Source organism: Hyperoodon ampullatus (assembly GCF_949752795.1).
Source record: "Hyperoodon ampullatus genome assembly, chromosome: 6".
NCBI classification, from domain to species: Eukaryota; Metazoa; Chordata; class Mammalia; order Artiodactyla; family Ziphiidae; genus Hyperoodon; species Hyperoodon ampullatus.
The window spans coordinates 22,904,917-22,919,795 of NC_136919.1; the positions used below are offsets into that span (position 1 = coordinate 22,904,917).

General features: G+C 52.1%; 1 protein-coding gene across 8 annotated transcripts in view; it reads right to left on the minus strand.

Moving 5' to 3' along the window:
- The window catches only part of PAX5 (paired box 5), a gene marked incomplete at both ends in the record, with an annotated part of 186,611 nt that overhangs the window by 144,442 nt on the left and 27,290 nt on the right, over window positions 1-14,879 (minus strand). For 6 of the 8 annotated variants that reach the window (XM_079705810.1, XM_079705808.1, XM_079705806.1 and 3 more), the window contains one exon: window positions 12,502-12,630. The exons of the other annotated variants lie outside the window; for them this stretch is intronic. In XM_079705810.1, coding sequence (XP_079561936.1) covers window positions 12,502-12,630 — 129 coding nt within the window. The remainder of the gene's footprint in view (window positions 1-12,501; window positions 12,631-14,879) is intronic. 8 annotated transcript variants of the gene reach the window in all.

Genomic DNA, 14,879 nt, shown 5'->3' on the forward strand with positions numbered 1-14,879 from the left:
GCACACGTGTGTGTGTGTGTTTAGACCACGGGAGAGCTCCCTCCCCCTCTAGAATGGTTGTCATGAAATCCTTTCTGTGGAGCCAGACAGCAGCGCTGGAGGATGGAGACGATGGTGTCAGGCAGGAGTGAAAGGAAGAAGCCTTTGACGTGCAAGGCTCTGGGTTCTACTCAGCAGCCTGCACCTACGGACCAGATGGGCTCCCAGCTTCTGTGACATCCAGTCCCTATTCAGTACATATCTGTTACCAAGAACCAGCCCTGTGCTGGGCACTAGGGCCACAATGGTGACCACTACAGACACTAGTCCCCCTCGCACAGGGCTCCCAGTCCCACAGGGAAGAGAGATGAGTGACAAATGTGATACTTTTGTCAACAGGCAGGCTCTGTGTGCTGCAGGTGGGCCCAGGGGAGCTGACAGTTAGGAGGGACCCTCAGGGAAGCCTTCACTTTTAGGAAGTGACATGAGCTGCATCCTGAAGTTGTAGAACGTCAGCTGGGTAAATGGTAGGGTGGAGAAGGGGGGCAGTTTCCAGGCGGTGGGAACACATTACCATAAAAGGCATCCTTTATAGAGCACATATCATGCAGCGGGGTCCTCCAGGGCACTGTGCATGCATTACCTCATTCAATCCATGTAACAACCCAATCATAGGCACAATGGGTGTCCTTGTTTTACAAAGAGGGAAACTGAGGCCAAATAACTTGCCCAAAGTTACACGAGTAGGCATTGGTGGAGTCAGCACCAGAACCCCGGTTGCCTGACTACAACCTGTGCATATAACCCTTAGGCTGCCAGCAGGAAAGAACAAGTGGTGCTCAAGGGATGGAATGAGGTTTGGTATGACTGGGGTGAGCATGAAAAGAGGAGGGTGGGGAGGGACGAGGCTCATGAGATGCGCACGGGTCTGACCACAGAAGGCCTAGCAACCTTGTTAAGAAGTTTAGATGATTTCTGAGAACCATGGGCAGATTTGAAGGGTGAAAACCCTTCAGGTGAGTCACTGATCCAAACTGTATTTCGGAAGTGCCCCTGGGGCTGCTATGCGGAAGGTGGACTGTTTGGAGAAGTCAGTGACATTGGAGGTGGGGACACACTAGGAGGCTACAGCAATAGTCCAAAGGAGAAGAGAGGGTGCTTGGACTAAGGCAGTAGCAGTGGGGACCAAAAAAAAGGAGCAGATTCATAAGATAGTTAGGACAGAGATGCAGTGACCTTGAGAAAACACCTACCATAGGCTTTGATTTGTGGTCACAGCAGAGGCACAAACTTTCTGAGCTGTGAGGATGGTAGAAGGCCTGCTTCTGGCTAACTTAAGTTGCCTGGAAAAAAAATAAATAGCAACCCCTCCCTCTCCTACAGCACCAAAAAAGATTTCAAAGCATTTTCCAACCTGCTACTTCATATAACAGACTGTGAGAGAGATGTTACTGCAATCCCCACAGATGGGAAGTGAGCTGCCCAAGGTCACACAGCCAATGGAGAAAGATCCTGAATTTAACTCCAACTTCAGTGCTCTCTCTGGCACACCACAGAATGTCAGAGCCCAAAAGATCCCTTAAGTCATCTGTTCAAATATCCACATTTTAACACAAGGAAAACAAGACTCAGAGAGAAGTGACTTGCCCAAGGTCACACAGCCAGCAAGTAAAGGCTTAGACTAGAACTGAGGACTTGACTCCCAAAAAGGTTTGTATTAAGACATCTGCGCCATGGAGGTGAGGAAGGACGGGACTGATCCCCAACAGCAATGGCCCAGCCTCCCACTGCTGTGACTAAATGCTGGCAGAGAAGTGAAACTCAGGCAAATGGGCAGCCTACCTGGGCACTGCTGCCCCCCACCGAGTTACAAGCATACCAAGCTCGGAAATGGTCAGTACACACTGTCCTGTCACCCCTCTTGTCCCTCACCCTGGACAGCAACTAAGCTGTCTTGGGTCGATGGTGCCACCTGGTGGCTGGTGCTGGGAAGAGTCTGACCCTTCTGTCGCTTTTTACCGGCCTCTTTTCTAGTCTCTCTAGGGGCCATGCCTTTCTGTTTCCTCTCATAGCTCAGTTCATCTCACTACAAGCATATCTCCTCTAGCATCTTTCAAGTCTTCTAAAAGACCTTAGGAAATTCTCTTTTTCTTACTCTCCTCCATTTTAGTCCATCAGTCCAAGGAAGGACTAATGCAAATGACAAACTTGTACCAATGAAAATGAAAACTGGAAATTTCAAAATGAAATTACACACACACACGTGACCAACCACTGGCATTCTGGAAAAACTCAGAAGCCCCAGTGGAATCAGAACAAAAATCTCCCTTTTTTTCAACTTCCTTTCACACCTGCTTTTCCTCAAAGGCCAGGAGTCAAGATAAACACCAAACCTACTTCTTTATTTCATTTTATTTTGTTTCATTCCAAATCAACATTACTTGCTGGGGTTTTCCCCACCAAAACTATGCCCTGGGTGGGGGTCTCACGGGCCTGCCCTGAACAGCTGCAGAGCTGAGCTGGGATGGGGAGAGGTGGCTGGGTCCCCAAACGCCCACTCCCTGGGCTCTTAGGGAGCACTAGGAAGCTGTTGTTGGCCCCAAAGGAAGCCTGCTGGACGGAGATCAGACCTCAAACCCTACGATATTCCACTGGAAGTGAAAGGAGCCTCCGTAGCTGTGCCTTTCTGTGGAAGTTCAAACTCGGGAGAGGACCCAGAAGCCCTGCACACCTTAATCTGCTAAAGGACGATTTCCAAAGCCCAGCGTGTCTTGTCACTCCCTCCCCAGCTCAGAAGCCCGCCGTGGTTCCCACTGCCTTCAGGAAAAAAGAACAGGAGAAACTGATGGCACCTTTCTTTTAACGAAAACCACTTAACTGCTCTCCCTCTCTGTTCGAGTGATAAGTAAGCTCAGAGTCTGCAGCAGCCTGAAGCAGAGATCCTCAAAGTCTAGTCCAGGGACCCCTTGAGTGATCCCCAAGACCTTTCCAAGGGGTCTGTGAGGTCAAAGCTATTTTCATAATAATACAAAGTTGTTCTTAGCCTTCTTCACTCTGATGCTTTTCCAAGTATACAGTGGCATTTTCCAGAGGTTCTAAGATGTGTGATATCACAACAGATTGGATACAGAAGCAGATATGAGAACCCAGCTGTCTTCTATTAAGCCAGACTCTAAAGAGATTTGCAAAATCATAAAGCAATGTCACTCTAAATGTTTTGGCTTGGAAAATATAGTCCTTTCTTATTTCAAACAACACACTATGTTATTTATTACTGCTATTTTTAATACATTAATAAATATTTTAAAATTTTGTCCATTTTAATTAACCCACATAAATTCAAAAGCTCCTTGGGGTCCCTGATCTTTTTTTTTTTTTTTTTTTTTTTTTTTGTGGTATGCGGGCCTCTCACTGCTGTGGCCTCTCCCGTTGCGGAGCACAGGCTCCGGACGCGCAGGCTCAGCGGCCATGGCTCACGGGCCCAGCCGCTCCCGCGGCATGTGGGATCTTCCCGGACCGGGGCACGAACCCGTGTCCCCTGCATCGGCAGGAGGACTCTCAACCACTGCGCCACCAGGGAAGCCCCCTGATCATTTTTAAGAGTTTAAAAGGGTTGCAAGACAAAGTCTGAGAACCACTTGTTTAAAATAATGCCAAGAGGACTTGAGATGGGACCAGGAGCAGCTCAGAATCTTGGTACCAAAGAGAACCTTGATCCCATGTTTTAGATGAGGAAACTGAGGCCCAGAGAGAGAAAGGGATTTCCCCAAGGTCACCAGCAAGTCAGCCACAGACTGAGGACTGGAACCCAGAGCCCCAGGCTCCCTCCTCTGGGCTCCCTCCCCTGCCTCATGAGCCTCTAGTACTTGGAATGTTGCAAAGTTCTGAACTGCAGATTCTGCAGCCAAGGATTAACCATATTCCAAAGACAGAGAAAGGACCATGGGATTCTCTGCCTCAAAGGGCACCAGGGCATGCAGAGTGGGGAAGAAAGCCAAGTCCACTCCACCTTGAGCTCCAGACGGCCCTGGCAGGGGGCCTGCCCGCCATGGATGAGACCGCACAGCTCTCCTTCTGGTTGACCCCAGAGCCGACTCACACTGTGGCCCCTGCTCTTTACATCCCCCAGGGCTCTCTGGGACACCAGTGCACAGTCCCGTGGGAAAAGCTGGTGGGGGAGGGGTGGAGGAAGCCTGGGTGAAGCAGGTGTGCAAACAACAGGGGTGGGGGCGGGGTGTTGGCTCTCACGAGGGCTCTCACTCACTGAATCAAAGTGAAACTCAGGGACCTAGGGGCCAGGAGGAACCGAAACCTGACCCCCCACCCAAGGGACAGACCCTAGGCACCAGGGAAAGGCCCAAGGAGCCCCTCTGATTGACCACCTGGCCTCAAGTCCCCTGCTTTACCAAGGAAGCCTCGGACACTTGTCTGCCTGGCTGAGGTGCCAATGACTGCAAGGACGGAAGGACAGGAGAGTGGCCAGCCAGGCTGAGAGATGGGTCCTTAGCATCACTGCCACTAAGCGCCCCCATGCCTGGACTACCCATCTGGCAGGTGTGAACTGAATGACCCCCGTCTCACTGTTCTTCTGGGCTGCCAAGGGGTGGGGCTGCTTGGCCCTGCCCTACTGCCTTCCCTCCCTCACCTACCTCTGGCCTGAGAGCCTGACTGCCCAGTTCCCTGACCGCATGCACGCACCCGCGGGTGTGTGTGTGTGCGCACACACACACAGACACACACACAGCCCCATCCAGCTCAATCAGGGCCCTGCCTCCCATAGGCTTTAGCTGCCACAGGCTGGACTCAACCAGACTTGTTCTTCAGAGTCCATACTAGACTCCAGAAGCTCAAAGGCATTCAGGTAGAGAAAAATAGAGCACAAACGCTGTGAACAAGGTGAGTACAGAGCAGTCTAAGGATCACAGGCCCAGCAGCCCCAGACGATTGCTGCCATGTAGGAAAGCCTGTCCAGTGTCACAAGATCTGTTATTTTTTTTCCCAAGAAAGGCTAGACATCCAGATGGGAAATCTTATTTTTAAATGTTGGTAACTAACTCAAAATCATTTTAAATACAGGACAAGCCAAGTAAAGCATGACAAGAGGGCTGGCAATCAGATTCAAAGTGATGCCCTCTGAGCAAGCATGTTGGTCCGGGCCCCTGCCCAGACAAAAAAAGAACTCAGGGAAGGGCCCCCTACATGTCCAGCCTGAGGGTACATTCAGGGGACACCTTGTGGAGGGCAGGGAGGGGACCTGCCCTGCTGAAGCCCCAGGAGAGACCAAGACAAAGTGGTGGCCATTTCCTTCTCTCTGCAGAGTCTGTCTGGTCTCCAAAGCTCCATGCTGGCCCGGGATGAATCCAAGGGTCCCAGCCAGTTGTGAGGGACCAATGGCCCAACACTGAAAATCCCCCCGGGAGTGGACTGGCTCTGGAAACCAGGCCAGGAGGTCAACAGACCAGCCTCAAAGACAGCATTCCAGGTGGAGGGCTTTGCCTGGATAATGGCCCAGAGACAGGAGAGCTCAGAGACTGCGGGGGCCGGAAGCACAGAAGGGATGGGGAGGAGAAACGGGAGGCCAGGGAGGGAAGGTCAGGGCTCATTGTCAAGAGTTGAGGCCCAGGGGTGATAGGCTGACGGGGTCAGATCAGGGTTGCTCATGGCTTTCAACAGTGGGGGCAGCAGATGGGCCGAGGAGAATGGAGGAAAGGAGGGGAGGTAAGAAACTAAGATTTGGCCTGTCAAAGGGCAGTAGGATATCAAGGATGTTCTGAGGAGTCCGTCTGTCCCTCTAGGTTTTCTGGGTTTTTACCATGTGAAATGTCATTTTTACTGGTCAGACCCCTTCTTTTCTCCAACCTGTTTTCCCATCTGAATAATGACTAGGTGACACGTCCCAGATACTCTCCAAGGCCCTTCCAGCTCCGACAAGGGCTGAAACAAGGTGAAAACCAAGTTGGTGACCCCAAGCCCCTAGAGGCCCAGCCCTTCCAGGTCCAAGTATTCTGCCTTCTGCCCTCCATCCTGGAGGTCTCCGCCACCTTGTGTACCCAAGACATCACTTCATGGAAAACTGAGGCTTAGCCCTTTTATTCTTCCATCAAGGGGTTGAAGTGAAGGTCCTGAAGGAAAAGGAAGCAAAGGAAAGCCAGGGGCCCTTCCCTTTGCAGCTGACACCTGGGGGCGCTGTTGTTCAGTCTTGGCGCCCAGAGAGGCCGACTGTTACAAACAGGAAGTCAGGGAGGGGGGCAGGGGGGGATCAGCCAGTTTCAGCTGCCAAACAGAACTGCAGCGGGAGCCTGCTAGCCCTCAGCCTGGACCGGCCTCACACGCTCAAGCCCCGGTCTCCTTCAGGGGCCATTTATTAAATACTTAGGACCGCCAGGCCCTGGAGCTAAACCCTTTGCCAGAACGACTTCATTTTATCCTCACAATAACACACAAAACTTGTGCCCCCTCTACTTTCTGATGGCAAAATGCAGACTCCAAGAGACTAAGTAACTTGCCAAAGATTTCACCACACAGGGTCCTCGAACCAGTTGGTCCCTGGCCTGTGAGCCTGGGTCCTTGCCTCAACACCTCACGTTATTTGGGGGTCTCCAGAGATCACTGATCTCTGGAATGGTGGTGCCGCAAGGGTGCCTACAACTCCCCCCCTGACTCAGGAATCCTGAGCTTTTCCACACACCCCAGTCCCTGCTGGGAAATCTGAGAGCAGTCTCTGCATCTCCTGCTCCAGTGCCTTCAGTCCTGAGTCCGGGAGCAACAGACAGAGTCTGTGTGTCAGTAAAAGAAGAGGGTCCTAGGAGAGGAAGGCCAGGGCCTGCCCAAGGTCAGAGGGTCCCTGGGGCCCTGCATGGTCTGTGAACTTCTGAAACCCCTTCCCTCCCCAAGATGACCCCCATGGAGGTCTGCAGGGCAGGGCTGAGCGGAGGCTCCCAGCCTGGGAGAAGGGGAGGGGGGAGCTGTTAAGAGAGAGAGCAAGAGCCAATACAAGAAAAGAGAGAGAGTGAAAGAGAAGAGAACGAAGATGAGAAAAAGAGAGTGAGAGCTGGAACAGCAGACAGAAGCAGACACAGAGGAAGTCTCGATAAACAGGACATAAACAGAGGCAGAGGGCACTGGATGAGATGTACCCCCAAACAAAAGACACAGGGAGAGACACAAAGACAGAGAGGAGACAGGCACTTCCAGACAGAGGGATGGACATAGTCATGACAGGAGCCCCCGCTAAATGCCCCCCAAACTTCCCCATGAGGGTCTTGCTGGACTTGGCATCTTTTGAAAAGGACAGGCCCCTTCCTGTGCCCTCTGCAGGCAGAGGGCAGTCCAGTGCCCAGAAATTCCACCTGCAATGTACCCTCCACTGCCCCCAAAGAAGTTTCCACACTGGTGCTGGATTGGCCAGCCTTCTGAGCTAGTGAAAGGCATTCGCACTCGGCTGACCTCGGTGTGTTGAGGGCCTTTCAAACTGGGGGGATGAAGGGAGGGGGAGGTCAAGGGGACCTGAATGGGGGCTCTGGAGACGGCGGAAGGAGGCCCCACCAGAGATCAAAGGCCCAGAAAGGAACAGAGGGTCTGGGGCTGCCCTTTCACCCATGGCCACTATTCACAGTTCTGCCTGCTCCGCCAAGTCCAGCCCCGCCACGACCTCCTCTGGGCCTTCCGGGGAGGGAGGCACTGCCCGGGCTCTGTCCCCCTAGCCCCGCAGGATTCCTTAGGCCCATGCCACAGCGTTCTCCACAGACCCTCTCAGGACAGCCCAATCAAGAGACGAAGCTGCCTCTCACGCCTGGGCAGCACCCCAGCCTGACTCTCACCATCCACAAGCCTCCTGAGCCCTCTGGGCACCAGGCCCTGTGCCAAGGGGCAAGGCTAGGGGTAGAAACACAGGCGATGCGGCCCCGCCCAGTCAAGCCCACGTGATGGCGGACTCAGAGTCAGGCAGCAGGAGGGAAAACAAGTAGGCAGAACCACTTCCAGATGCCAGGCAGTCACAGAAGCACTTGTCCCCCAGATTGTAACAGGCCTAAAAACTCATGGAGTCCAGGGACTTCCCTGGTGGTGCACTGGTTTAGAATCCACCTGCCAATGCAGGGGACACGGGTTCGAGCCCTGGTCTGGGTAGATCCCACATGCCGCGGAGAAACTAAGCCCGTGCACCACGACTACTGAGCCTGTGCTCTAGAGCCCGCGAGCCACAACTACTGAGCCCACGTGCTGCAACTACTGAAGCCCACGTGCCTAGAGCCTGTGCTCCACAACAAAAGCCACCGCAGTGAGAAGCCAGCGCACCGCAACGAAGAGTAGCCCCCGCTCACCGCAACTAGAGAAAGCCTGCGCACAGCAATGAAGACCCAACACAGCCAAAAATAAATAAATAAATAAATTTACATTTTAAAAAAGTCGTGGAGTCTAAACCAAAATGCCTTCTTTGACTCTTCTGCCCCTCACCCCTGCTCATACCTCCAATGACAGGGAGCTCACTACCTTTCTAAGCTAATGCTTCTAACCTTGGCCCAGCCTGGGTGTTGTCTGAAAGCTGTTCCTTGCACTAAGCCATGATCTTCCTCCCTGTAGCTTCCTTTAACCAGCCCCAACTCTGCCCTCAGAGGCCCCACGGACCTTATCTGCTGCCTCAGCCGCAGAACCATTCATGTGAGATTTGGACACAGTGGCCACATCCCCAAGGCTGGTATTGGAGGCACATGTCCCAAGGAGAATCCTAGAATTTCTAGATTACAAGGGCCCTTGGCAATCCACTGGTCTAATAGTGTTCTAACTTGTTTGTTTTTGCTACAGAACTCTACTCAAATAGAGCTTTCCACGGAAGCCAAAAATACCAAGAGAAACACTTCTAGTTGAGGAGACTAGAGATTCTCCCCACCATCACCATCCTCACTAATTGTGAACCCTTTACAGGCACGTGACCGATCCATTCTACGGAGAAGCATTTATTGAGCACCCACTATGTGCCAAGCATTTGTATTCAAGCCATGTTATCCAATACAGTAGCCACTGGGCACATGTGGCTACTGAGCCCTTGAAATGTGGCTAGTGCAACTGAGGAACTAAAATTTTAATTTTATTTGATTTTAATTCATTTAAGTTTAAAAACAAGCCATGTAAAATATTTTTCCCTTCATAAAGTGCCACTTCCTATGAGAGCCCTTACCAGATCCTTTTGGTCAATGTCAGCCCTTCCCTGCCCTGCCCTGCCCTCCCTCTCTGGTGTCACCCTCCCAGCACAGCATCACCCTACACACTGCCCATCAGAGGGACTTTGGGTTGCCAATTTTGCCCACCGGCCTGCAAGGTCTAGAGGGCAGGTCCTCTGTGACGGAACTCTCCCACTACCCACCCCTGCCCTGAGCCCATGCCCACAAGGTAAAACCCAAGTTCAAGTGGAAGATGACTGTGAACCAGAGCTGAGCAAGCAACTCCACCCTGCAGAACCTCAGTCACCTCATCTGAAAAATGGGAATGGGGACCCTCAGCCATCTTCCTCTTGGCCCTCTATTACCTCTCTTGCCCCACGGCCCTCGCCTCAGGCTGCTGACGGCTCCTGAGGAAAATGGTGCCATGGTCTGCAGCCTCAATGGGCCGGAGTCCAGCGCACTAGCATTTCCCCTGTGTTTCCCCAGTGGCTGGTTCTTACTTTCTCACCACACTCTTGGCAGCATCCAGCCTGCTGACCACGCCCTTCTGCTTTAAACCCTCCAGGCTCTGCCCACCCCAGGCTGCTCCACCTCCAAAGCATCTCTCTGGAGGGGCTGAGGAGCAGCAGGTGGCTGGACAATGTCAGGGAGCTGAGGCCTCAGGGGCTCTCTCCACTCCTTCCCACCCCACCCCCACCGCCTGGCCATACCAGCCCTGTGGCTTTGCCAACATCATGGAACTCCCTGGGGCCTTGGTTTCCTCCCCTATAAAAAGGGGGTGGCAATCTCTGCCTCTTCAACTCCTCCTGAAGCCAATGCAAGAATGCAGGGAGCTATAGAGGGAGGATGGGAAAGGGCAGTAGGGAGCACCACACTGTACTGCTCCCAGGCAGTTTGCTGATGTGAGCAAGGACACTTCTGCCCACCTCTCTGCCCAGCCATATCCACTCTCAGTGATGCAGGGCGGGGTCAGGCAGGGGCTCTGCTTGTTGCTTGAGTCTCTCAATCTTCCCAATCCTGTAAGCTTTCGGGACCATCAAATCCAGACCACAGGCTGGATCACCTCCCAAGTCTTTCTGGGGATCAGGGCTCAATCAGAAATTCCAAAACTGAAAGGATCTCAAAGATCATCCAATTCTGCATCTGATTCTTGACAGTCTTATACAGCAGCCCAGCAAATGGCCACCTAGGCTCTACTAACATACCTCTAGTGACAAGGCACTCACTACCTCCTGAGGCAGCCCCCTTTGGCCGTAGACCACTCGCATATTTACAAAGTTATTTTTTACTCTGAGCTGAAATCTATTCTGCATCTGCCACACACTGGCCTTTGAGGCCACACAGCAAAGTCTCATTCCTCTTGCCCTCCATGTCAGCCTTCCAAATATTTGAAGGCAACAATCCAGTCCTGCTCATTCTCCTCTTCTTGGTACCAAAACATCCCTAGAGCCTTGAGGTATTCTCCAAATACCTCTCCATCCGGGTTATACCCATCTGGACACATCGCAATTTGTCACTGTCCCTCTTAAAGGTCAATACCACAAATGAGCCACAGCCTTCAGGAAGGATCTGCCCAGCACAGAGCAGTCTAGATGAACAACACTCACATCTTGACCACTCTTACACCTTCTCAAGCAGCTTGGGAGGCTAAACAGTGACCACTGATCAGAGGCCGGAAGCCAACAGAGCACTCAACAAACACGGTGACACAGTCCCCCCAGTTCAGGACCTGTGTGTTTGACGGTAAACATCAAAGTCAATGTTTTTCTCTCTTCAAAACTCTCTGCCTGTATCCCTCAACCTCTGAGGGAGCCTCACATACCCGCCCCTCCACATGATCAAACACAGCAGGCCCCAGCTTGGGCACATCTGCCGTGAGTCCAGGTGACAAGGGGAGAAAAGATGACACCATCAACCCCATAAACCAACAGAGATGGTAGGCCCACTGCCTCCTACAGTACCCAGTACAGCAACCCTGAGTTAAAGACTTCCAAAAAAAAAAACAACAAAGGGCTTCCCTGGTGGCGCAGTGGTTGAGAGTCCGCCTGCCGATGCAGGGGACGCGGGTTCATGCCCCGGTCTGGGAAGATCCCACATGCCGCGGAGCGGCTGGGCCCGGGAGCCATGGCTGCTGAGCCTGCGCGTCCGGAGCCTGTGCTCCACAACGGGAGAGGCCACAGCAGTGAGAGGCCCGCGTACCGCAAAAAAAAAAAAAAAAAAAAAAAGAAAGACTTCCCACATCTGCTCCGAGTGTTGGGGGGGGAGAGGTGAGGCAGGTTCCAGAAGCCGTGACTCATCCCCCATGTACTCCACAGCTCCAAACAGAGGCCATGGGCCCAGCTCCTGCATGGCCTGGAGCCCACACACCACAGGCCAATCCACAGCTGGGCCGACTCAATTTTCTAGTTACAGATCTTAAGTACTTAGGCATGTGCTCGTGAGAACATACATCCCTTACAGGGAGCCGAGAAAGGGAACTGTGCTGAGGAACAGAATAATTGAATCAAGATTTCTGTCACCCTGCTCTCAGCCCCTAGACTACAGCCCCCTTTTTTTTTTTTTTTTTTCCTTTCCTGACAAAGGTTTTACAGACTCCCAGGGGTCATTTCTCCTCTCAAACCCATTAATGTCAGCCCACTGGCAGCCTATCCAGGGAAAGGAGAGCCAGGTTAAGGTGGGCCCATGTCCGGGACAGAGGCGGCCAGCTCCCGAGGCCCGGGTGGCACACCGAGGGTTGAGAAAAACCAACAGGGAAGATTGTCATCTATTTAATCCCGGGGAGGCCCCCTGCACTCCTTCCTTCCAGGCCCAAGGATAGAGATGGGAATATTATTCACTTCCTCAACGCCCCCCCATCACCGCACTGAAGGCCTTCTGAAAGAGGTGTGCTCAGACCCTCGGAGAGCCCACCCGCTGACCCTGCCACCCCATGTGTGCCCCTCTCACTTTGCCCAGCCCCTCCCTCTCCCCTAGGCCTCCCCCCAAAAGGGGACACTGCTGCTGTGCTCATACCCTCCACACCCTGCCCTCTGGGCATCACAGCTGCAAAGGCAAGGGCTTCTTAGAGGCCGCAAAGCACAGGCCCCAAGGACTCTGCCAGGCCCGCCTTTCCCACCAAAGGGGTGAAGATGGGAGGAGGCCTGCGAGAAGTCCAGTCCCAGCCGGGGCCCTCTTCCTCTCCCGGAGGGCTCAGCCCCTTCCCCGTGGCCAGGACGGGACTGGGCTGGGCCAGACGCCTCCAGCGCTCTGCAGGTAAGGGGTGCTCGGAGGGCGTCTGTGCTTCCGCCCCTGACTGAGGGCCTGGAAACAGATCCCACAGATCCGATTAGGCCCATTCCCGACGGGCAGCGCCGGCGTCTCCTACCTTCGTCTCTCTTGCGCTTGTTGGTGTCGGCGCTGGGGGACGTGATGCCCAGGATGCCGCTGATAGAGTAGGAGGAGCCGGCTGAGTCCGTGCTCACCGAGGACACCTGCGTCACGGAGCCGGTGGACACTGCGCAGAGGGAGAAGTTGGTCAGGGCCCGGCGGGAGGCTGGGGGGCGGTGCCGGGGAGGAGGGAGGTCGGCTCCCGCCTTCGGGCCAATAAAAAGGCACGCCCCCTACAGGGGGCTGGTGCGTCTGAGAGAGAGCGGGGCAGGGCAGGTGTGTGCTGAGGACACTCGCCACAGGGCAGCGGCCAAACCTGGGCAATGAGAGTAGCCCCGAAGAGAACTGACACTACAGAAGGGAACACGGGCACCAGTTCAAACCCCAGCCTGTCCAAGGATGCAGGAAGCAGGGGGATGGAGCAGAGAAACGGGGGAGCTGGGGCCCACCACCAGCCAGTGCTAGAAACGACCTACTCGTTAGGCAGGCTCACTCCCTACTTACAAATCCACCCATCCACGCAGACATAAATATCTGCACACTCATACACAGAGCCAGCAAAGCACCAAATGCAGACTATCTGTCTTTTTATAGTTCCTCACTGTCTTTTCTCCTTCCACTTTACCTGGATTTTAATATTAATTATATAATATTAATATACTATATGTTATATATATATATATTGATTTATAATAATGATAATTTTTTCTGAGAACTTACTCTGTGCCAGGCATTCAGGCATCATCTCATTTAATTCTGAGAACAAACTTATAAGCTAGGTCACTGGAAAGGTAAGGGAACCAAGGCTCAGAGAAGGTAAGTGACTTACCCAAGGTCACACAGCTAATAAGAGGCAGAGTGGTGACTGGAACCCAAGAACTAAAGTCAACCCCTATAGTAATCTGCTCCTCACCAATGAATAATGAAAAACAATAGTATGCTTCACGTTCATAAAGTGCTTTTCATTTGATGCTTGCAATAACCAAGAGGGCTGTTATTCATCCGCATTCATCAGGTGAGGAAACTGAGCCTCCACACAACAAAGTGACTGGCACAAAGTCATCTAGCTAACAAGCCGTAGCACCAGGGCTCAGCCTTGGTTCTACTGACTTAAAGTCTAGATTTCTTCCGCCCAGAAATGTGGGTTGGTGATTTATTGTGACTGAGACCAGGTATCTAAGTTCCTAAAAATAAGAATGGGGGAGGGGAGGTTTGTGCAAGTTTCACGTTAACTCCTGGCCCCAGCATCCAAGGGCGAGACCTGTCGGTCATCAGGGTCCTCTCAAGCCGTGCAGCTGAATTTCCATTTCTGGGCTGTGGGAATTCTTTCTTGGTTCATTAACACCTACAGACCAATCTCAGACACATTTCCTTCGGCTATAACTAGCTGGAGGCAGGTGGAGCTGCTTTTGACTCTTAAGTGTAGGAAATTACTAGAAATGGTGGTGACCGGTTGAGAAGCTGTTTGTTGCTTTCCTTGGAGCACATCCAGCTCTTGCTCCTACAGACCTAAAGGGAGCAGTGCCTTTCTTCTCATATTTGAGTTTGATTTTAGATCTTCCTTAGGAGACACAGAAGTAGAAATCGTTAACTTCTCTTTTCCTTCACCAGAAGAAGCTCCTCAAAATAGATTTATGCAAATCTCACAACCTTTTCTGTGTTAAGGTGCAAAGAACAGAGGAAGAAAGAATCTCACCAGTCATTCGGTACTTTAAACAACCACCACATATAACCAAGGCTCACCACGTTGCTGACAGAGCCGATGACATGTGTTTCAACATTTTGTAATCACACTCGGCTCAAAAGACTCAGGTTCCAATTCTGGCTCCGCCACTTACTGGCCATGTGACCTTGGGCTAGTTATTTCATCTCTCTAAGGCTTCCATTTCCTTACTCCTCATTAAGTTAATAAATTATAAGGGGCTGTACACAAATAAGATATGAATTTTATACAATTTTCTGAGATAAGGCATTCTGCTGACTGTCAAGTGTAATTATTCCTCTTACCCAATTGAAAGAATATTATCAGTTACCCTAAGTTTGATATTCCTTGCTATGTGACCTGAAATAGTTAAAGCTGCAAATGAAATCCCAGCCACAAACACTTCCCCAGAAAGCTCTCCTAAACCCTCTTCACTCCAGCTCAACAAAGCTGATCTTTCCCTCCCTTCTGCTCCCACAGCACCCTGTACTTTCTTCTTGAGCCTGATCTCAGTGTTTTGCAGACTTCTCTTTGTTTATTTTCCCCCATTAGACCGAGAAGCCCTTGAGAAGGGGGATTTTGTCCTACCTTCCTTATAACGTTAGTCTCCACCACCACGGGCTGCATAGCAGGGGCTTAGCAAATGCTTTTTGGATGGATTACTAAATGAAGAA